This window comes from Lycorma delicatula, chromosome 10 (genome assembly GCF_047948215.1).
Source record: "Lycorma delicatula isolate Av1 chromosome 10, ASM4794821v1, whole genome shotgun sequence".
NCBI lineage: Eukaryota > Metazoa > Arthropoda > Insecta > Hemiptera > Fulgoridae > Lycorma > Lycorma delicatula.
The window spans coordinates 41,897,843-41,924,546 of NC_134464.1; the positions used below are offsets into that span (position 1 = coordinate 41,897,843).

Below are 26,704 nucleotides of genomic sequence, written 5' to 3' on the forward strand. Positions count from 1 at the left end.
AAAAATATTATTTATTTTCTGGTGAAATTAATATTTATTTTTAATTAAAAAACAATTACGAGCATAATTTTTTTAACACAATTCATTTTATTACTAATAAAAATTTAGTTATTGAAAATATTTTTCAACATAATCCATGTTGAAATCTTAACATTTTTGATACAAACTTGTCTTTCTCAATCTCAATCTGAGAGCATCATCAACTAATAATTTATCAACTGATAGTTTAACAGGCATCATCATTAAACTGTACGTATTTTCTACTCAAAAACTCCTTTAATTTTAAAAAGGATGTGATGTTACATGGTGTCAGAATCAATCTGTATGAAAGATAGTTTAATATCTCCCATCAAAACAATTGTTACCATACATTGAGCAGCATGACAAAGTGTATTACTGTACAGCACTTTATCTAGTGGTATCGTTGCTCTATTAACAGGTAAACTGCTTTAGTTAGTAGGCAACCTGGTAGTTCTGTAGAGCATGCAATAATTATTTTACGGTTTCACACAAACTTTCTGCATAGATGGTTTCCCCTAAATCAGTAGAACACCTTTTCAGAATCTAAAAATAGTTATCACAACTTTCATGACTGAAGCTGTTTATCTCAAATGATTAGGTTTGTTTATAGAATATGGATCTTTTTTGTTATCTGTTTATTAGTACATTATTAATGAAATTATACTAAAATAGTCTTATAATTAATTAGTTTCATCTAGAAGATAAATATCACAGACACTTTTTCATGTCTATGCAAGCCAGATTTAACAATAATGAAATACCAGGTTGAAATAAGACACCTTTAGTTTGTTGCCTGGTAGCTTGCATGTAAATCTGTCCTGAGTTTTGAATTTTATTTACTTAGTTGAAACTATTAAAAATAAAGAGGATGCCATAAAGTTTTTTCAAGAGCATGATATTTTACATAAGCTGAGGAAGTATAGTTTTTTCAGGACATGATTTTACTGTTGCACAGTCTAGAGAGATGATATATTCTAAACATGAGTGTCAAGAATATAAACAATTATGAAAAGATATATATACTTTATGGTCTCTAGATTGCGCAAAAAATTTTCCTTTTCATCTACTGATGATAGTCAATGAAATTAATTTTACTTTTCATCTATTGATAGTCAGTGAAACTAAGAACACAATTGTGAGCAGAAATTCAAAATCAACCACTATACCACAGTTGACTGGTATGAATACATGCATGAAGGGTATGCCAACAAACTACTGATAAATCAAATACAATCAGGTGGTCACACAAAAACAATGGAAATTGAAGAAAGCCTATTTTCGCAGATTAAGAACAACATTGGCCATATATTTCTTTTTTTCTGTTTAGCCTCCGGAACCAGTAAGCTATTACTTCAGTAATATATAGTATATTATATAGTAATAATTATCAATAAATAGCATTACACTTACAATATGAAAATAATATTATTACAATTAAAAATCAGCAAACATATCTATTGTGGCCTATATAATTTATTGATATAGAAGAAACAATTTAAAATAATGATTATTTATTTTAAAAAAAAGATTAAATATTACGGCAGTATAATTATTACTTCAAATTATGTATTATAAGATGTTCTACATTCGTTTAGTGAATATAAAGATAATCAAATTAATTATCTCATGAAATACAATGGCACAGTTATAAAACAATCGCTGAGGTGTGGCCTTCTTTCTTTTTACTGTTTAGCCTCTGGTAATTACCGTTCAGATAATACTTCAGAGGATGAATGAGGATGATATGTATGAGTGTAAATGAAGTGTAGTCTTGTACAGTCTCAGTTCACCATTCCTGAGATGTGTGGTTAATTGAAACCCAACCACCAAAGAACACCATTATCCACGATCTAGTATTCAAATTCATATAAAAGTAACTGCCTTTACTGGCTATATATTCCCACAAAAGTGGGTATTTGGAGGTATATCTCATGGAATAAGGAACTGAACTTTAGCTGCTATTGAGAACCAAACAAAAATGCAATTGTTATCCATATTAAAGAACATATCCTTCTGAGAACAACAATTATATCTAATGAATGGAAAGCATATAATAACTCCTTTCAAAAACGCATTTATATCATCAAACTGCTGTACATAAAAACTTTGCAGATTCCGACATCGGAGTACATATACAGACAGTAGAGAGTACTTGGCAGTACTCAGAGAAACATAACAAACCCCAGTGTGGTATGCTCTGGTCCAAGACTGACTCTTATTTGTGCCAGTTTATGTGGCATTGACAGCACAAAGGAGAGGACTTGTTTGAAAAGATTTTGGAGATATTGTGGCCTACTTGGCCTCAGTGAATAAAGGTAAAATATTTATATTTACATTTAATTACTTATAGGTTAATAAATATACTGATAGGCAGATAATGAAAAATACCCAAGAATATGACACCATTTCTGCACTTTTATCTCATTTATATTACACCTTTTCCATACATTTCAACTTCTTGTGCATGTAAATATACATGGTTATGAAATGTTACAGAAAATAACATCAGATGCACTCAGCAGCTTGGAACTAACTGATAGTAACAGAGAAGTTTCCAAGCAGGTTTTTTCAAACAATTTTTATTTTAAAAAATGATTGCTTATTATATTTCAAGTATGATCAATGATCAGGATTCAAACCCAGAAATTAACAGATGAAAGGCTGAAAGGTAACCACTTTGCTTTAGTGGTAAATTCTTTACTAAGTTTTAATTTAATTATTATTTTTCTAATATTACATCTTATATCAGCTTAATGTGCATCTTGCATAAGCATCTCTATTTTCTAGACAAATATTCCACTAAAAAAAAAATTAATATGAAATTTTTACCAATTTGTCCTGGTGTTTGGAATTTTTCCTGGTAATTTTTTCCTGGTGATTCCATAAGATGTTTTCTAAACAACTTTATGGCAAATTTTACCACTTTCAAATTATTGTCCAGATGTATGCAAGCATAAAAAATTTCAATGTTGTTAACTATAAAGTGGGATATAACAAATAATTTTTTTGTTTGATCTGGAATTCTATTGATGGGAAGGAAAGTGGTCTCATGAAGACCAGATTTCTGGATTTCTATTCTATGCTATAAATAAAGTTGAAGTTCTGAATACACCAAAAGAATTATATCCAAAATTTGCTACATCTTTTATACAAAACCAAAGTTTAAGAAATGTAAGGATATATTTTTTATAACATGTTAAGTAATTACACACAAAGAATCACAAATTCTCATTAACAAGAGTTAGGACCTAACTATACATATTTCAAAATACAATAGCATAGATTTTAACACAGGTTAAAATCTTGAAAATTTAATTAAAATTATTCCAAACATTCTTGTGTGATGTGCAAGCAAATACATAGAAGACACAGATACAAATTAGGATAATCAGTTAAATTTATTTTTATATTTGTTAATGAACCATTAAAATACCATGAAAGGAGGGATATTTAGCAAAATATTTAAAACTTCAACTTTATATATATCATATAACAGAGATCCACTAATATGATTTGCAAGGGTTTATTTGGTTAATACCTTAATTTATGCAGTTTAGTACTAATCAAGTTAAATAATACTTTTAATATCCACTTTTTTAAAAATAAATTTCTTGTCATTATATTTTCTTCTTTATTAGAATTATATACAAACGAGCCCACATCAGTCTGAATTAATTATAAATCTGGGTTACAGAAGTCTTTCGCCTTAATCCATTCAGCTAAACCAGCTAAAAAAATACTAGATACCGGTGTTCTTTGGTGGTGGGTTCAATTAACCACACATCTCAGGAATGGTCAAACTGAGATTGTAGAAGACTACACTTCATTTACACTCATACATATCATCCTCATTCATCCTCTAAAGTAATACCTGAACAGTAATTTTAGAGGCTAAACAAGAAAAAGAAAGGGTTACAGAAGTCAAGATTAACAGTATTTTACTGTACAATTTTACTTGACACAAAAAATAAGAGTTGAAATACAAATTGAGTTGATGTTTAATAGAGTACAAAATACTATTTTCATTAAAAAAATTGGATTAAAAAAAATAGTGATTTATACATTAAACATTTTATGCAGTTTGATAAACATACGTTCTTTTTATATCATTAAAAAATGTAATAAATTTATTTATTATAAACAAAATAACAAAAATAAATCTAAAAAATAAAATTAGAAAGAAATTATTATACATATATTTTACCTTTCAGATTTTTTAAACATGCTAATAAAATCAACTTTTGTCAACGATTTATTTATTCCTAACTGTCTGAACACAAGAAGGAAAGTATGTATAATAAAGTATACTACTATACAGTATTATGGTCTTTCCTCAAATAAATTAAATGAATAAACAGTATCAATCAAAGTGTTCACCACAGACCCTTTCCTGTAATTATTATTAAAGTGATAAAAAAAATATGATAAAACAACTATAAACAATAATTAAAATGATGAAAATTAAAAAAAAAAATGATAAGCTATAATTTTTTATACGTAATAATTATAAATCTAGTTTAACTATCAAAAGATAAAAATTATTATAACATACTCATCCATATCTGATGAAAGATAATGATTCTTTCCTGTTTTAAGAATATTCTTAAGTAGAAATAAATCTATTTATTAAGTTACAAACTGAAAAACATGAAATAAATGAAGTCTCAACAACCGAAGTAAGTTCTTTTAAAAGATTAAAATATTTTTAAACAATAAAGCAAAATAAAACAGAACTACAGTATATTCAGTGCATAACCTGATGTTCTCTGCCAGACCGGAACATCAACAACAAATTAAAAAAAAAAAAAAAACACTCATAAAGTTATTAGATCATCACGACCCACAGACTGGAGAATATATATAAGTATACAATGCATTAAAAAAAGGAGAAAATATTGCCACAGACAACAGTCATGAGTCGTCTGTTACTCCCACCACATTCTACTGGATTGGTAAACTATATAACAAGCTACGTACAACTAACATTTATCCCCACTTTGGTCATTATACAGTAGACTGCAAGCTTCTCTCACTCCAAACATTTCAAGGTCAAATGTATACTAATTTTAGAAAATTAAAAAAGATCTATTTATCCTTTTGAACTAACACAAATCTTATAAAAATTCCAGCAAAAATGATTAAACTTGTGACCTAGTAAATTAATTTATTTTTCACAATAAATATATTATCAAAATGAGATAAATAACACATTAATGTTACCTTAATAATAAACAGTGAAAAATTGCACTCTTTTGATGGTATGGAACTTAACAAAGTTCCATTTAAGTACAGATTAATACCAAATCCTCATCTCGAAAAATAAAAATAAATAAATATTAAGAAAACATATTTATTTTTACGGTACTGTACAGTGTTCTTACAATAATGCATTAAATACATAACTTATACAATATGATTGCAATGTAGTTATAATGCATGTTATGCCCTGGATAATCCATTTACTACCCAGATAATCATCATCAATGAAAAAAGATTTACATAGATAATAATTTTTTATACCACTAATTATTAAAATAGAAATGGAAAAATTCTTGAAAGACTTAAAAAGCTTTTAAAAAATACTGATAAAAATGAGATAAATCATATTCCTGACTTAATTTTTTTAAAAATAAAAAAAATTTATTAAATCAGAAAAAATAATAAAATTATGGTTTTTAGATGTTAACTATAATGTAAAATATAATTAACCAAAATGAACCTGGAAAAAAGCATTCAATTTTAAATATTTAAGCTATAATTCATCTTTTAAATAGATAATGGAAAACTGAAGTAGACATATTGGTAGAATGGACAATTCACAGAATTTTAAAGAATAAAACAAAAAAAATTAAAGATTAATTAAAGGTAAAAAAAGGTTAATGATGATGATTCCTGTTTTAACATGAACTAGTGATGCTTGGATACTACATACGAGGTAACAAAACATCATTACAGCCACGGAAATAAGATTACTGCAAGTTTTGAGTGGATGAACATTACTTGATCAAAATAAAAATGAGAAAATTCATAAAGGTTTGGATATTTTCAGTCCAGAAAATAAAATTTAAGACTACAGAAATAAATTGGTATAATCACCTGGAGAGGATGAATGGGGGAAGGATTAATCCATCAAGGATATGGATTTACTAGTAACATAATGTTATGGAATCAAATGACTTAGGACAGATGGACCCACAGACTGATCCTTGGATCTCCAAAGATGGCTAAACTGCAAGCACAAGGAACTGGAATACAATTTGATCAATTTCCTGCTAGATTTAAACCACACCTGTCAGCATGGACATTGAGACTCAGCTGAGATTATTATACACTGAAGTAGTATTATTAGAATAAACTGTGTTTGAATGTGACAAGTTTCTGCAGCACAGGGAAGCATGCCTGAGAGAATTTCACATGCTAACTTCCAATAACATCATAGTGACTATGCTGCAGATTGAATGGGCATGACATACGGTGTCGAGGATATTGGAGTCAATCATTCAAACAAAGATGTGGAAGAATTACATAGATGAATATATCTCCTTGGAGCTGAATTCATAATTAAAGCGCACTTCACTCTAAGGAGAAGTAACAGATAAAAAGAAAAAAGTTTTCCGATTACTTAGCTGTACGTAAATAACTTATAATGTGAAGAATAAATTTTTGATCAGTATGATATCACTTTTTATATACCAAAATGTTTTTCAAAAGTAATCTCATCAACTTCTAAAATGACTAAAAGATATTTTGGAATAATAATTTCTATGTAATTAATTAATAATTTTAAAAATATTCTTGTAATTGAAGGAAATATTAACCAAGGCTTAACTCTTATAAAATAATATATCTTATCAATATACTGCTTTATAAAGAAAAAATGTCAATATGATATGATAACCAAATCAAATTCATTTTCAATAAGATAAAATTGTATTGTTTTGCTTTTATGTGACCTATCAAGCACTAAGTTTGTTATCATTATTTAATATTTATTATGCCTATATATTGTGATCTAAAATATACTACTTAGACAACACCAAAAAATCAGAATAAGATTTTATTTGAATAATCATTTAAAAAATTGGTTATTCATGTAATCAATATTTTAATAAATTTAAAAATCTAATATTTATGCAAATGCTTAAAAAGATTATTTATTTGTAAAGGAAAAAAAGTAGGAATATATATTTTTATTAAACGAGAAAACAAGATTATTTTCACATTACAGAATATAATACTTTAGCCTACAAGAAAAAAGCTAAAATAACTTTCGGTTTTTTATTTTTTTAATAAATTAACTAATGATCCTCCATTCAATTTATTTCAAATTAAAAATTAAACTACTTCCTTTTATAAAAACAATATTACTCTGTTAATGAGTTTTTATAAAAGAACGATTAGATAAACCTGAATTTTCTGATTACTCCTTATCTATATTTAAATATCTACTCAAATATTCATCAAATTATGGCTTCAAAATTATTATTCCATTATATACCAATTTTATTAATTAATTAATTAATTTCTTACCTACACATAATTCCATAAAATTGTTTTTATGCATTAGTTTGGACTCTAGAGCCCTGAGAATCAAGCAAAGGGTTTTAGCTCTGATTAAAAGCTTTTAAAAGGCACTAACATGTAACCGTTGTCAAATATATTTCACCACTAAATGCCAGTTAATGCCTAATGTTACAGCCATGAGTTAGAGGTTACTGAAGATGCACTTGATCAGCTGTCAGCAAATCATATTTCCATACAAACTTAACTCAACTGCTGGGCAATAAATAGAGGCATTTGGATTGTTGTTAGGTAGCTAATTGAAACAGGCTGAAAAAATGAGAGCTTTAAAAAGGAGAAGATTTGGCTAGAATATCATAACCTCAAAAGAAAGGTCTGTGGCCCTTCAGGTTGGAATTAAGGATATTTAAGGTTGACAACCTAACCCCAAAAAATAAAATCTACTGTTCTGAAATCAAAAGGGCACCAAGCCAATCAAGGGCTGTCCAACTACAACTATTTCAATTTTTTATACATTAATTTTTTAGAACATAATGTTATTATGATCAACATTTTTCTGTAGTTTCTCTTGATCTTTTGAGGAAAGTCCTAAAGGAATTCCCAGAAGAGTTAGAGGAGTTCTTCCTTGTTACCTTGACAAAAAAAATATATAACCTTATATCAAGGGTGGTAGCACACCTACCATTCCTGACATTATTTATATAATGTTCTAATCTAAATAAAATATTTATTTACAATGATACTGATGAAATGACAGAAAAAAATGAAAAATGACCTTCTAGGAATTGAACATTAGAACAATTCATCTAGAAATTAGTAAGTATGTTAGTGCTGTTATAGACACATTGTAGGTAACTAGATAAGTCATAAAAAAATGCAAACAAGTACACAATAACAAGCATCCTGTGTTAGATACACAAGGAAAGGTTAAAAAAAAGTTTTCCATTGTTTTTGTCGATTGGATCAAAAATACAATGTAATATAAACATGCTAAGAATACCAAAATGCAGGGAACATTTAGACGTTCCAAGTCTGTTTCCTGTTGGAACTGAATATACAGTAAACAAAAAAATCTCAGAAAAATCAACTATAACTTCTGGTAACTCAGTTACTTCATATGAATCACGCTGACTGAAAAACTGGATGCAAATATAACAACTTCTAAATAACTAAATAACCAATCATAAAACATAAACAAATCATAGATAATAATAATAAAAAAAACATAAAGTTTAACCTTCTTATGAGAAAGAAAGAAAAATAATTAATTTAAACACATTTCAGAAAACTAAAAAATAAAACCATGCAATAAAAATAAATAAATGTACTAACCCATGCTTTAAAATTGGAGTATGATTCTGCGATGGGTTTGGACGCATGTATAAATTAAACAATGATTTTGTGGCAAGCCTAAAAAATTCAAAATAATGCCAAAATACAGTTAGCATGCAATCACAAAAAAAAATCATATACACTCATGCAATAACATAAAAATGCAAAATAAATAATACTAATTAAAAAAAATGAAAAAAACATGAATGTAAAATAAAAAGTGATCAGCGCTAAAACATATATTATTATGTAAAATGTTACCTAATTGGTGTCAATATTTTTTAAAAATTACTTAACAATTTTAAATTTATAACTGACGTAAAAGCTAACCATACAAAAACATCCTAATTAAAACCAAATAAAATATGATTTATATGTAATGAAAATGAATCTTATGATCTTTTCTGAAAATTATATTTAAAAATAAATTAAAATTTTTATCACTAATAATCTTGAGAAATATTATTAGATTAAGATTATTAAATTATTAAAGTTGCTTTTATATAGATTTGAATGCTAGACTGTGGGTACAGGTGTTCTTTGGTAGCCAGGTTTCAATTAACCACACATCTCAGAAATGGTGGACATGAGTCTGTTCCAGATTACATATTTACCTGTACATTTACCCTTATATTGCACTACACCTGCAGCTACATCAGGCCTGACAAACCGGTAGTAGTAATTTCATTTTCCTATACAAACATACACACATAAACACTCACACATGCGCGCACACACACAGACCCAGCAGTAGCTGGAAAACTGATTGGAGAAAACAATCTTGAGAAAGACTATAATTTGTTTAATAATTAAAAAAATTACAGTTTTCAAAACATCTCAAACAACTACTTATATGAAAACTTTAATAAATGAATAAAATTTATGAACCACAATCATAGTTTTCCAATCAATTTAAAAAGAAATCAATGTTCTTTTTATAAAGAATTATAGAATTTATGTACTTTCCATTAATAAACACCATCTTATATCAGTGACACTGTTATCAATGCTTTTAGTTTTGAATTCTTACAATTATGCATCAAACAAAGTTCAACAGCACAATCACTACCTTGAGTTATTATTTTACGTTTTTGTTTTTAATTCATTTATTTTCATTTTAAAATTTTTGTAATGACCGTATATGTTTATAAATTTTCATGATTAATTTACATAAGGTAAAGATATAACATTTACAGTGTTATACAAGTACTACAACAAGGTCTGTAAATAAAGTAATGAGACTAGTTTTTTTTTTTTGGCAGCCAAAGTGGCAGCAAAGTTATTAGTAAACATATGGCTATATAAACAGCTGATTTATATTAGGTATTAACATTTTTAGTTTACTGTTGCCATGTGAGATGTAAACAAACTTTTTGTGAAACGAGTTTTTGTTGTATGTTAAAAATATATTAATTATGAGCAACATGTATTAAACTCGGTGAGAATGCTACTGAAACTTTTTCAAAATTGAAAAGGGTGTTTGGAGATGACGCTCTTTCAGGAACCCAAGCTTTTTGGTGGTTTAAAGTATTTACAGATGGCCAGGAAGGCCAAGAATCAGTTGCAAATAATCCACGCTCTGGAAGACCGTTAAGTCAAAACGTGACAACAATGTTGAGCAAATCAGAGACCTGATACGATACGACTGGCGGGCAATTAACTGTCAGAATGATTGTAGAACAACTGAATTTGAACCATACCACAGTACATCAAATTTTGAGAAACAAATTGGACATGAAAAAAGTTTGTGCAGAATTGGTCCGAAGAAAAAAAAATTGGTTCAAAAGTGGCAAAATTGGTCCCGACTTTAAAAAAACACCTCAAAGGACACCATTTTGAAACAAAAGAGAAAACATTAAAAAAAATTTAACCAACCATCTGAAGGATATTCTGGTTTCTGAGTTCCAACACTGCTATGAAGAGGGGGAAAACTGTTTAAAGTGTTGCGTGGTTTGTCAAGGGAACTACTTCAAAGATGATAGAATCCATGTGTAATTAGATTGCAATAAAAAGTTTTTCTGAACCAGTCTCATTACTTTATTTACAGACCTCGTATATATTTAATATACATAATTTCACAGAGGCATAAAACTGTACAATACTGTGTTTACAAAAAAAACCAATATTGTATCAATGTCACTGCATAAATTTCACCATATACAAATCAATCAGTAATCATAAGGGTCCCAGAGCAATATAATTTAATTTTTTTTTTAAATTATACATTAAGAGCAAGAAAAACTCTCCGCAGTTAAAACAGCACATTTGCACGTTTTGACCAAGTAAAACAAGATCCTGTTTTAACTAGAACTTTTAGCGATTTTGTATATTAGTATGTTTCTGATGTACTTATGGTCAGATAAGTTTTCCAGTGAAATTATAAGGTAAATTTCCTTGCCGTTACGGAAAACAGGACATTATGTTTAGAATTATTATAATTTTTTTCCCCCCAAGGCACCACATAGCAGTGTGCTCTTTATACATAGTATTCTACAAATATTAATTTTGTAGTTTGTTTACTATAATTTTTGGTTAAAAAAATCAAACAATACAAAAACATGTCGTGGAGATATTGGGGATACAGTCATGACTGTCAATAACATCAGTGATGTCCAATGATCCTGGGAATGTAGCATATGCTGAAGTAAAATGTATATCGTAATAAAATATGAGTGTTATTTTTGCACTGGTCACATCTTCCACAAGTAATTAAAACTGGTAATTTTGTTTTTTTTTCTTTATTTTAACTTTTAATTTATTAATTCAATTCAAATTGTAGAGATCAATTTGTTAAATTCAATATTAAATGAATAGGTCCAATCTCCACAGAATTACTAATAAATAATTTTATAAATGGTGTTTATTAATGGATAAAATATAAATTTATTTAAAACAAGCTCAAAAAATATACCGTGGGATAATAATAATATTGATAAGTGATATGAATAAAAAAAATGATCCTTCAGAAAAATTACTTGGATGAATGAAAAAAGATTACAGTTGTTTATCTTTAATGACATATAAATAATTAATTTTATGAATGGAATTTTTCAGTGGGATACCTCATCATATTATACTGATTTATAAATAAAGATGTCTGCAGAAAGTCTGACAAAATGAAAACTAGGTTTAAATTTTATAGTCTAATTATATTAAAAGGGTACAAAAGATTAACAGAATTGAAAAAGGATTTCAAATCAACCAAGTAACTGAAGACAAAAAACTATCTTAACATAAATAAATAGAAACAAGCATGTCTGTATGTTTTCGGATAAACCTTACATGACTCATCCATCTTTAAAAAAAACTTGCAAGTTGATTTCACTTTATTTGTTAACAAAAATTACAAAAAGCTTTTTTTCATTTCATAAAAATATATAGTTATTAATCTGCCATTTTGGTTTTTTCTTCTTGTTACTATAAATGTTAATGTCGATATCATTCTTAATAAGTAATCAATCATTTGATGCCTGTCAAATGACAAGTATCAAATAACTAATCATTCAGTTACAACAAGACTAATCAATCTAGAGTTACAACACTCTACATACATTTACTAGATTCCTTTTGCATGGTAATTTGTCAAAAATACTACCTTAATTTTCTTTGTCAAGTAAAAAATACACCTTATTATGCTGATCTGGATGAAACAGCGGGACCCTAATGTGTAGCACGTTAAGAGTACCTTTATCTCAAAGTAAGAATGAATGTTTGTCTGTGCAATTTATGTTAGTCTTTCTCTCCATTATCCTCACACACATTTATACAACAACAGCATATAAAAGTTTCATAAAACTCTCCGAAAAAAATTATTATGACTTCAGTCTAAACTGTAACTAAATATCATTTGAAAAATTTTACAAATTTATAGATTCTCTTTTGAGGGAATACTCAGGTGAAGCCTGATGTACAGCATAGATAAGTACAAAATATTCAACTATTAGTATTTTGTTTTCTCAGAACTGTTTCCAGTAAGTAAAAAATTAGAAGTACATAAATATAATAAACTTTACCATTTAAGAGTAGAACTTAATCTATATTTAGAATAATTTTTGAATTTTTTAAAAAAATAACTCCTGAAAAATGTATTATAATGATAAAAAAGAATAAATAAATAAACAAACCTCATGGTATATAATATGGAGGTAAATGATGAAGATATATATTTTATTATGTCAATTAATATGAATAACACCAAAAACCAGATTAACTACTTTATCTTACAGAAGGATGTAACAAAACTACTTGAATTTTATTGCAGTTTCAAGTTATTAAATACATAAAGGCTTAATAATAAAAGTGATTGAGGTATATTAATTAAAGACTTAATAAATTAAAATTGCAGTACCAAGTAATAATTATCTAATAAAAACAATATTTCATGACACCAATTAGACAATAATTTTCAAGAAAAAAATAAATATATTTAATTATTCTTTTATATAAAGATTACTAAAAACTATCAAAAATAAATAAATCTATATGAACTAATTATGGCAATCAATTTTATGATAAAAAAAGCTCTACATCTATTTTTTTTTTTAAATTACTAATTTCATTTAAAAAAATATATATACATATACATAAATCTTTTACATACACCAAATAAAAGAAGAAAAAACTCAAAAACTCTTGATGAACTTTTGAAACTAATAGATAAAATAATTTCTATTTATAAAAGTTTTATAAATATATATATATATATTTATAACTAAATGTTTACATGCAATTGTAGTTTGGAAGTTATTTCAAAGAAAAAAGGATCTTTTCCAAAAACAGACATTTTTATAACTGCATAAAAATTGTAAATTCATTAGTTCAATCAAACCAGTGCAAGCCATCTCTGATCCCTTTTCCCTCATGCTCTGCCATAAATGAATAAATAATTGCCATAAATGAATTTTATTACCACACTTCTAATGCAGTATTCTTTTAAAAATTCAGTATCAATAAATTATCGATAACTATCCGATTACATACAAAAAAACTCTGATCTTTTAAATAAAATAATAGATAATATTATAGAAAGCATGTTAACCAAACATACAGCAATATAATATTATAAATCTTTACTTATGATTTAAAATAATCATGTAGACAATGTTAGCCGTGTAATAAAAATTAAATTAAAATAGAGTAAACTGGCAAGCTTACAATAAAATGGAAAATTATTTGTATCTAATGCAAGGATGAGTAAAAGAAAAAGATTAATGAACACAATAGCCTTGTCTTGATCTACGCATGTAAAACCTGAGCAACAATACAATAAAATCTAATGTGGAAGTGAAGGAAGAGTGAGAAACATATTAAAGAAGTGTAGAGGTGAGACATGAAAATAGGTAGCTAGATATCAAACAGAAAGAAAGGGAATGGAAATTATGTGTACATTAAACTATGGTTACCACCTGCGCAGCAAGGTCTAGTGTAATAGACACAGGTAGAATAGTAAATAGAATAATAAACTTAAATAACATGGAAAAATAATAGTTAGTAAGTGTGTAGTACGATCAAATGATATGAGTAATCATGTAGGAATGTTAAGTTTTACTAAAAGTATAAGTCTGAATGGAACTCTCACCTAAGGATGACCACAGCATTGAATTTAATGTTGGTTGATTTCACAAATAAAAACATATATTAAAATAAGTTTATAATTAATTATACATCAATAAAATAAAATGTAAAAATTAATATTTATAAAATATAAAAATAAAATAAATGAAATTTGAAATAAAATTTTTAAAAATTAAATAACTTTAGCTAATCATTACACTGATAAACCTGTACAACACATAATCCTAAGAATGCCAATAACAAAGAGATGCACTCATACTTTCAGAGATAGAAAGTGCTATCTGTTAACAGAAAATATCCAATAAGAAATAACACATTTTAATTTTACGTTTTATTTTTATCTCTTTAAAAAAAAGTTATAAATAAAGACTAATGCTAAGTACAATTATTGGTTGTTCATTCTTTATAATGGACAGTTCAAACTATTAAAATATTTTCCAATACATTCATTATTAACCACTCTACCATTATTAGTAACACTGCTAACTTCTTGTGAAAGACATGTTCAAGCAGTTTGTGCAGAAACATGCAACAATTTAGTGCAATTTGATTATAGTACACGTATAATTAAGTCATTAAAAAAAAAAAAAATTTATTAATTGACAAACACTTACAAGGATATTATTTATTCAAATATAGCAAATAATGTTATATTTGTTTCCTTTACATATTTCCTCTTTTGAACAGGATATATAAAGCTAAAAAAGAAAAGTTAATGAAAATTGCTTTTTACATCTGGTCCTTCTAAAAATAAAATTTCTCTATTTTCTCAAGTAGACAAGTAGTTTAAGTAAGTATGCTCAAACAGTTATTCTATCTGTGGACTTTCCCTGCAAATTCCGTAGAACTTTGTGGGCAGAGGTTAACATAAAAATAGAAGTTTTACATACATTTTAATTCATCTAAACAGTGTGCAAAGCATATTTAAGTAACTGAACTCTATGTCATTTACCACGTAAGCAATTTAAAACCGAACTGAGCTGGCTTGAATTGCATTTATTTGAGGGTCACATTTAATACTGCTTCTACAAGTAGCACTACTGATTATGTTTGTTACTGCTCTTGTCTATTGTTGTCACTTATAGACTCTTCATGTTTCAATGCAGTATAGTTTCATTCTTTGCAGTTGTGTTTATATAAAATATGTAGAGTATAAACAATATATAAAATTATCTAGAATTTGATCAAGGAAAGTATAGTGAAAGCTTATATGCATTCTGAATCCTTTCAAGAAACACACTAAGCATCTATGAAAAAATTTCCTAATTCTAGTATCTAGGAAAGAATAGCATGCATGACTAAATTAAAAAATGGTGTACAACAGGGTCTGTTCAAATGTAAAACAGAATATGTCACTGTTCTGTTACGGCTACAGAGGCCGTAGCCGATATTTAAAAAAGAATTTCACTCAATCTGAAAAAATCTTGATGTTAGTTAACAACAAAGTCGTATAAACTACACATCTTGCTGAATGAGTTTTCATGATTTAAATTTGCAACCATGTTGTGTAGCAACTGAGAAACAATTTAAGAAACAGATTAACTGAAACGTCTTAATTATTGCGACCAGCTTCTCAAAACAATTGTTGATGGATGGAGAAACCCGATGCTGTTTTTCATGTTAGACAAAGAATGGTTCATTTATCTGGCCATGTTAATTCCCATTACACTAGGCATTGTATAACTGAAAATCCTCATGAGATGTTTGAGCATCCACTTTATGATGTAAATACAGAATTTAATTTCATTTTACTCATAAAATGTTACATGATAACTATATTCAGTCTGCAGCGGTTCAGTTTTAAGTTGCTTACCACGTACATCTAACTAAATTGTTGCGTTTCACTTGAGAGTCAAATCAATACTGCAGAACAATAGCACAACTAACATAAGAACTCAGACTAAGAAAATGTATAAATACTTTTAAAACTGAGGTGTAAGATCAAGTATGCTGTTTTTTTTTTGTTTTTTTTATGGTGATTCCAGTTTTAATATAGTATATGATATACAGTAATATCTCTGTATAAGCTGGAACTCCACTAAACTGAACTTAATCAAAATTTTCCATTTTGATAAGTTTCAATTATAAACTCATCTGTAATAAAAAGAGCAACCACATGAATGATGAACAAACAATATTATTCATTCATACCCATAACATCTATATTTCTAAACTCTGTGTTATTAAAGTATTAAATACACATATAAAAATGTATTAACTTCTGCAATACCATAATAACATATAATTGTTTGGTTGTTACTAATTAATAAAGTAAAAGTATATATTACAATACTCATGTGCAAAAATTAAAAAAAAAATGAAAACACAAACAATGATATCCCTATGCAAAACCAATAAATTATAGTAAAGTAAGTTAAATTGCAGTTAACTTACCCTAGTTATTTCCCTGAGGGTCATACATAAATTAAAACTTTTAATGACAAATCGGGTAAAGAACATATTTTACTATCTTATAGCGTGTATCTAACTAGAACAGCGCAATACAACTAAAACTTATATTAAATTTAATATATGTGTAAATTCCATAATGAACATATACGTAAAAACAAAACTAAATTAAGTATTTACTATTTAGTGTTAAGTTATGCAGTAAATTAAGTATTTACTGCATAACTTAACACTTAATTTGTCTTTAACAGATTACTTTTTATATTTTGTTTTCAATGATTTTAATTTCATTAAATCTAAAATTAATATAAAAATTCCTTAAAAAGACAGGTTACTTTCCTTGTTTTTTTTTCTTAATTTTATTATGTGATATAATATATTTTGGTAAGGATTGATTTTAAAATTTATGGTTTATTCAGAAATATTACTGTTAAACATTTTATTAATCATTGATTTAAATAAATTATTTATATAAATAATTAATAAAACAGCCACATTCAACTGCTAGAAGCACTTTCTTATTAGTGTAGTACATTTTCAACTTGTTATAAATTTTATACAAATTATAAAATAAAATATTATTAGTTTTTTATGTCAGTTTATTTTTTAAAAGACTTGAAGGAAGACCTTCAATTTACTGTACTATTTCATTTCTTACAACTCCAATTTGATAAAATCTTGTGTTTTATAAGGTAGTGATTGGCTTTAAAAATGTATGATATTTTTCTAATTAAATATTGTCTTTTCTATGACTGTTACATTCTAAAATTAGCATATTTTATGAAACTGTTAAGGTATATTTAAACTTTTTCATAAATTTTGCTATATTGGATATTTAAGATATACTTTTAATATAATAATTAAAGTGTTCTATATATTATAGATTTTCTAGAATTGTGGAATTAATGCAGTAAACTTCAGTCATCAAATGAATCTGAACATATAATAAAATTTAAGAATATCATGAAATAAACAAAAGCACACATTAATTTTAGAATAATAGTAAAAACAAAGATATTCATTTATACTATTATAATATCATATTTACATTAAATATCACATTTTCCATCGATCAGATGACTAATGACTAATCAAAACTGGAACCATACGAAAACAGTATAGTATTGCTGTTTATATATTGAATATATAACATTTTTCATAATAACTCATTCTAAAACTGGGAAAGATGTTTTTTAAAAGGTTTTAATATTTTATAATGTAATTAATTTATACATTATAGAGATGTGGTTGACAATGCACTGTAGTACTGTAAAGCATTTTAATGCTTTGAGACAGGCTGTTTTACTGACCAGTGATTGTATCAATAGAATTGAATAAAAAACAATCAATTTCTTTAAAAAAAAAAGTTTAATTTCTGTCATTTGTTGTAATTTTTTTATTAACTATTTATTCATTATTTTTATGTTAACTGCAGGCCTCTCTCTTTTTCTATTTAGCCTCCGGAACCACTGTAAGATATTACTTCAGAGGATGAATGAGTGTGATATGTAATATAGTCTTGCACTCCTTAGGTCGACCACTCCCGAGATGTGTAGTTAATTGAAACCCAACTACCAAAGAACACCGGTATCCATGATCTAATATTCAAATCCATAAAAAAGTAACTGCTTTTACTAGGATTTGAAACTTAGAACTCTCGACTTTGAAATCAGCTGATTTGCGATGATGAGTTAACCACTAGACCAGCCCGGTCGGCATGTTAACTAACGGCCAAACCCAATTACAACTACCCTATTCCTTATTCTTACAAATGAATTTTGTAGATTGGAAAATACATCATAAAAAAAATGTCACCCATAATCATTTACTTAACAATTAAACATCTGTTTTCATCAGGATTATTTTCTTTTAATTAAAATACATGAAAAAGAAGTATCATTAAAGAAATAATTCATTATTTTGTTAATTTCTTCTTCCGTTTGAAATCTGCCATCAAATATGACTATATTTATAAAATGGAACTACAAAATATTAAGTAAACAATATGAAAAAAAAAAATCAAGATTCTATTTTATACAATGTTAATTTTAATAATGGACCAATAATTTTATTTTTATAAGATTCGGCCTGCAGTTTTTTTTAACACAAAATTTCTGAAGAAAAAAATCTATTAAACATTATTCAAACTTAAAGATAACTCATTCTAGACAGCGTTTACTGTAAATTTTTTATGAAATAATATATTACTAGATTTTTTTGTATATAACTGATCATTTAGTATCCAACTTTATAAGTTAAGTAATATTTATAAATTCAAAACTGTACGTTTGTCTCAGTATCTAGATAAATATTGAGATGAATGACAAATCATGTTTTACTATTATTAATATGTGGATAACTGTTAAATGCAAAGGATCCACAAATGGTGAACATCTGCTTGGTTTAAGTGCATTTATATGTTCATTGTGTCAAGAAATGAATAAGATATTTAGATATATGTTTACAGTTATTTTACGCTGTTAATACTAATGTAACTTTGTAGTCATTCTTAATATACTTATTTTTATTTATTAACTTAGAAAATTTATTTCAAATATGTTATATAGTATTTTTAATTTTTTGACATTTAAATCTCAGATTACATTAAATTTCTATAAATATTTAATTATTACTATGGGAGTCATATTATTTTTTTAAGGATAATTAGTATAATATATAAATTGTTACCCAGTCAGAAAATAAATTTCTTCTATTTTATTTAATAAAGTTTTTATACAAAATGAAATTTTTAATTTTAATACTTTCTATCTAAACTAACATTAAAATGTTATGAATTAAAAATAAAGGAACATTTGAGATTTTAGGACCTAATTGAAAAATAATCAAAATATCCTAAGATCAAATGAAGAAATTTATTAAAAATTTTAAAAACTAACAGGATCTACAAAAATGGAATATTAAAATTTTATTGACACTTACAAGGAATGGAGGGTACACATAAGATTAATAGAAAGAATTTTTTAATTATCTTTCTACATTAAAAAATAAAATTAACTGGTTTCAAGAAATTGAAAAAGATCTAAAGGAATAAAATGAAATGTTAAGTAGAAATTTTGGTTTGAAATACTTTCAGAAATAAAATAAAAAAGTTCAAAAGTTTTCAGGAAAACCTAATAGGAAAAAGAAAAAAAATTTCCCAAAGAAGAGATGAGTTAGTCAAAGAATAGTTAGTACTGGCAGAAAAAGAAATAATAAATGCAAAGTGAGGTTTTTTTTTAATGTGATCCATAGATGATCGAAATGAAAAAAATATCTATTCGATTCGAAACATCTATTCAAATTATACTCCTTACCATTGCTTGAGAAAATTTCATTAAACATGTTCAAAATATATCTATAAAACAAAAGGATAGTTATACTTGCACTGAAAAACAAAAAACAATTTCAGTTACACTGAAATTTTTTTAAATTTAATTTTATAGAACAGTTATATTACAACTTCATTTGTAGTGTCAACATTATTTTCTTTTTAAAAAATAACACATCAAAATCAGTATTTATTTTAATGAATTGATTTTCTTTTGCTAATCTAAAAAAACAGTATCCGTAAACGTGGTTAATTACAAATCAAAATAAACCTAAAAATTTAAACTGACCAAAAAATTCAAACTATAACCTAAAAATATTCAGGAATTAAAATTGCAGAGTATTGACAAAACTCAATTAGAGATCAAAAGTGGACTGGCTAGGCAAGGAAAACCTTCATAAAAAAAAAATCTGCTAATATCATAAATGGTTCTAAGAATACAAGAAATGTTATTAAAAATAACTGTGTGTGATACAAATTTAACGGCAGCAAAACATGGTCAATAAGAAATGCAGAAACAAAATAACACAATCCTTTGAAATGTAGTATCAGAGTAGGATGTTGAAATTATGCGAACTGATACAGAAAAAAATTGTGAGATCTTAAGATGAATAAGCAAGGACAGAAATATGTAGCAGAATTTTAGGAAGAGATGAACCTCCAAGTTGAGGTAGTTATATTTGGTTGAAGAAGGATATGTGGAAGTTAGATATTCATACATAAACACAAAGATTGGAACAAGCAAAACTGAGGACATAAAAATGTAGAAATTGTATTAGGGGTTAAAAAAAATAGCATTAAACTAAAACCAAGAAATGCATCAAACTAGTCAAAAGCAAAATAACTTAAAGAAAATTTCATTTTTAATATGAATGATAAACTTAAGAATGAAATATAAACTGTGATATTAATGGAAAATGGATATAAATGATGTTAAAAAGAAATAGATTTAGTAATAATTTTTTAATTTATTTTTTATAACTAACAGTACACATACTGATTTCCATCTGTCTCTGATATATCTTTTTGTTTTTATCTCTCTTTTAACATACATTACAGGCATTTTTGTTTTTGAGGTATATTTTTATGTTGCTGGGTTTCAGCTTTTAACTAATTTTTTTTATTTATTTATTTATTTACACCAAATATACTGTGTCCAGGCAATGATGACAGAAAGTGTTTTTCATTCAGAAACACTAAAAAAAAAAAAAGATCTATCTCAACTCTACTGTTGCGTTGTGTTTGCGTTGCATTGTACTGTTGTGTTTCTCTCTTGTATAGACGAGAAAACTAACCACCTCTTCTCAGTTCACAGCTACCACTTCTACTAAATTGCTACCATCTCTATGCCTGATGTGATAATAACCTTGATTCTTTCAGCCATCTACATTTATAATGGAAAAACTGTATGTTTTTTTTTTACAAACACAACAACAAGAGATTTTTCAACATTCTTTCTTGTTTATAATTCTTCAATTTTGATTTATTTAAAATGGCAAACTATCTTCTCTTATTAATCCAACAGTAAGGCTAATAAACTCTATTCTAAATCCTTTGGTATTATTTCACACCTCAGCACCATATGTTACGCAGTTCTCAAGAAAAGTAATTTTTTTTATTTCAATTTATATTTTTGATGTAATAAACTTAAAAATAATGATTCAAGCAAATATTCTTTCCTATGTATTCTACGTTTCTACTGATACATAACAATAATTAAAGCTGTTAACATTCAAAAGCTTAACTGAGCTCACATTTCCTCACATACAAAGGCTATGCTTATTTTATAAATTCACTTCATGAAAGCTAGACATAAGATTTACTTTATTCAGTATACTTAATGTATTACAATGGCATCACATTGTGATCTGACATCAATTAAGTCTTAATATTTTGAATTCCAAATCAGTAAATTAAATTTCTAATAATATGTATGTTTACATACAACTATACATGTTAATATAAAAAAATTAAGATTCCTCCTTTTTAACAAATTGAATGGTTTTTTTATAAGAAACTTATCATAGTCAACTCTAGCTTACCAATATGATAACATCACACCAGATTCTAAAACAATTTAGACATTACACTCTGGAAGAATATATCAATTTTTTTCATTTTTTTATAAATTATTTCTGTTTATTTAATTACTAAAAATTCTTTTACATTTTAATCTGATTTGTAATGAAAGTTTGTAATATCAAACAGAATTTTCCTTAATAATCTAAATAATTTATGTATAATATCAATGTAACAAATACTACAAACTTCAAAATCATAAGTTTAATAATAATTATGAATCCAAATTTATAAATCTGACTCATATATCTTTTTATTAGTTAAAACAAATAAGTTATAATAATATTTAATTGTGTAATTAATTAAGACAACATAATTTACAAAAGCTAAGTTAATAAAATTATTTTACATTGCATAGATAACTGATGGATTCCTAATAAAGCTACTTAGTGTAGAATTTATTTAATTGAAATAGATTTCTAAAGCAAGTATTAATAAAACAAATCTATGAACTAAAGGAAAAGAATATAAATTATTCTGTGATACACATGATGTGTTTAATAGTAAAAAGATAATACTGTTAAAAGCAATGTTACTGTAATAAGTTTTAAAATGTTATGATAGTGATAACACGTGTGAGATAAACAAAACAACTTATGTTAGATAAAACAAAGTTAAAATTGTGACTATGTAATTTTAATACCTGTTTAAGAAAAGGGTGTAAGCAAGAGAATTCCTGAAAATATATTCAATAGAGTACATAAATTAAAAATAAAACATATTTTTATTTAAATATACAATTATTTTTATTGCTATGTAAGAGTGATATGTTTGTTAATCATATAACTAAAATTATATAATGTAATATTTTGAAAAATTAAACTACAAGATCAATCTTCTAACTTAACCTATATCAACCATTAAGCAGCTGGACTGCAGATGCCCAGACTTTATATTTTCCTAGGTAAAATAGAGGAAAAGAACTATTACTGACGAAAAAACTCTCTCCAGAATTTTTATAATTCTGTTTTTTGAAATCCCAGAGTTTAAAAACATTAAAAGCAAAATGATAAATAAACTAATAGGCCATATATATATATATATATATATATATATATATATTTAATATTATATAAAATATAAACCACCAAAACGGAGTAAAAAGAAGCTAAACTTATCATATTAATTTCTAACAACTAGTTTTCACAATATCCCACATTTTCAGTTGATATTAAATTCTATATCTATTACATTAAAACATTTTATTTAATGGTTTGTCATTTAATTTATGTTTTATATTTTGAATAATATTATGAGTGTATATGTAAATTTTAAACTGGAATGATTTAATTTCTTATATACATACATATATATATCTTTTCCTTTTTAATACAAAATACAAACTCTATAAAGGTTTGTAGACTTACAGAGTATGTTAGCCTCTTGTTTTTTCATGGCCTTTTACAAAGTAAAAGTAAAAAATCATGAAATTTGTAAAGATAACTTATGTTATAACACAAATTTATTACATATATCACACATCTATTAATGAATTGAAAAAATCAGTTTTTTTTCTTAATCTGAAAATTGAATTTTGTTTTGAACAGTTGAATCTCAAAAAATTAATAAAACAAGTTATAAAACACAATACTATTGAGAATAATAAAATTATAAAATATTTTTAAAAATTTTCATAAGACACTCCATTTTACTTATTCTTTTTATTATTGATTATTTTAATAAATAAAAATTTTTTTATTTAATTATTTTTCTCTATATGAGGTGTTATCAGGAGAGAACAATTTTCTATAATTATAAAAACAGAAGTTTACTTTTTAAGAGTCTGTTGTCGTTAAATTCTATAAAAATTTATTTTTCTTTAAATGAGCCATTTATTACAGTGGAAGCGGTTTTAAAGCCTTATTTTGTGTTATAAGGTAATAAACCACCCCCATAAAAAGCATTTTGTAATCTATTTAACATTTTGTTTCAAAATATTGACTTGAAAGTTTAACATTATATTTTTTTAATGAGGGACTATCATAGAGGTAAAGGATAAATTCTTTTAATGTTTTTAATAATAATTAATAATTTTTTAATAAAATATCTGCAACCATTATCTCATTTGAGAATTTTAATTATATAATACAAAACTTATTCAGCCACTCCACAAAGTACAGAATTAAAGAACATTCTTTCCTTACTTTTTTTAATAATAAAAAAAATACTTTTTTAATAAAAGTATAACTTACTTTTTATGTTAAAAAAGTAAGGTAAGAACGTTTAGTAATTCTGTACTTTGTGGAGTGGCTGAATAAATTTTATATTATATAATTAGCTAGATTTTATGTACAGAAGAAATATGGAAAACAAAAATTTAATTTAAATATATATATATAGGTATATATATATATTTTTTTTTTAAGATTAAAATAATTCATCAATATATTGACCACTATGCTAATTAAATTCAATATAAACTGAAACTTAACCATAAACCAAACTAAGGTAAACAGATAAGTAAACTTAACACATTAACACCAATAATCAATTTTGCAGGTTCTCGCATCAGTTGGTATTCAATTCTATAATTATATCAAAATCAACTATTTTTTTAAAATTTAAAATTTAAAATTGTTTATAATCCTGAAACTTTAATCCATTCAACTTTAATCCAGTAATGTTGTTTATTGTGATTTCATGATTAAGTTTCAGTTTATATATACAGTAGTATATCAAGACGTCGTATTTCAAGACGCATAGCGATAGGATCATTGTAATAAGGATAAAATCAAAACCTAAACCGACAACGATTGTTAACGCCTATATGCCTACAAGCGCCCATGATGATGATGAGGTAGAGTGTGTATACGAAGAGATTGATGAAGCAATTAAACACATAAAAGGAGATGAAAATTTAATAATAGTAGGAGATTGGAATGCAAGCATTGGAAAAGCAAGGAAGGAAATATAGTGGGTGAATACGGGCTGGGCAAAAGGAATGAAAGAGGGGACTGAATTATAGAGTTTTGCACGAAGTATAATTTAGTAATTGCCAACACCCAATTTAAAAATTATAATAGAAGAATATACACTTGGAAAAAGCCAGGCGATACTGCAAGGTATCAGATAGATTATATCATGGTTAAGCAAAGATTTAGAAATCAACTTGTTGACTGCAAAACTTACCCTGGAGCAGACATTGATAGCGACCATAATTTGTGATAATGAAATGTAGATTGGGGTTTAAAACCTGAAGAAAAGGTGTCACATGAATCGGTGGAATTTAGAGAAGCTTGAGGAAGAGGAGGTAAAGAAGATTTTTGAGGAGGACATCGCAAGAGGTCTGAGTAAAAAAGATAAGGTAGAAAATGTAGAAGAAGAATGGGAGAATGTTAAAAAGGAAATTCTTAAATCAGCAGAAGCAAACTTAGGCGGAATAAAGAGAACTGGTAGAAAACCTTGGGTTTCAGACGATATATTGCAGCTGATGGATGAACGTAGAAAATATAAAAATGCTAGTGATGAAGAAAGTAAAAGGAACTATCGGCAATTAAGAAATGCTATAAACAGGAAGTGCAAACTGGCGAAAGAAGAGTCGATTAAAGAAAAGTGTTCAGAAGTGGAAAGAGAAATGAACATTGGTAAAATAGACGGAGCATACAGGAAAGTTAAGGAAAATTTTGGGGTACATAAATTAAAATCTAATAATGTGTTAAACAAAGATGGTACACCAATATATAATACGAAAGGTAAATGTCAGGAAAAGATTTTTGAACGTGTATGTTTGGAGTGTCGCTTTATATGGAAGTGAAACTTGGACAATCGGAGTATCTGAGAAGAAAAGGTTAGAAGCTTTTGAAATGTGGTGCTATAGGAGAATGTTAAAAATCAGATGGGTGGATAAGGTGACAAATGAAGAGGTATTGCGGCAAATAGATGAAGAAAGAAGCATTTGGAAAAATATAGTTAAAAGAAGAGACAGACTTATAGGCCACATACTAAGGCATCCTGGAATAGTCGCTTTAATATTGGAAGGACTGGTAGAAGGGAAAAATTGTGTAGGCAGGCCACGTTTGGAATATGTAAAACAAATTGTTAGGGATGTAGGATGTAGAGGGTATACTGAAATGAAATGACTAGCACTAGATAGGGAATCTTGGAGAGCTGCATCAAACCAGTCAAATGACTGAAGACAAAAAAAAAATATACAGTATATAATGGAAAACATGTTCTGTACAGCTTACGTTAAATATTATGATGAACATGGATTATAATGTTTGGAAAATATGTTTTCAATTTATTTTTTATAAATATTTTTGTTGATGATGATGATGTAAAAGTTGTTAAGGCCAAGCTGTATTTTGGGGTTTGTCAGTTAGAGGTTGATGATTTTTATGTTAATTTTCTAACAAATTACCACAGTTATGATAAAATTTACTTAATTAGATTTTATGATGCCACTAATAGTCAAGAGTACCTTAGCACACAGGATTAATT

The 26,704-nt window shown here is 26.5% G+C and overlaps 1 protein-coding gene across 6 annotated transcripts in view; it reads right to left on the minus strand.

Annotated features, from left to right (window-relative positions):
• Positions 1 to 26,704, minus strand: part of LOC142331723 (echinoderm microtubule-associated protein-like 2) — a 422,423-nt gene that overhangs the window by 54,867 nt on the left and 340,852 nt on the right. For 4 of the 6 annotated variants that reach the window (XM_075377764.1, XM_075377767.1, XM_075377765.1 and 1 more), the window contains one exon: positions 8,875 to 8,952. The exons of 1 other annotated variant lie outside the window; for it this stretch is intronic. In XM_075377764.1, the coding sequence (XP_075233879.1) occupies positions 8,875 to 8,952 (78 nt within the window). Of the gene's footprint in view, positions 1 to 8,874; positions 8,953 to 22,907; positions 22,941 to 26,704 lie in introns of all 6 variants that reach the window. One more of the 6 variants, XM_075377766.1, reaches the window with a different exon arrangement.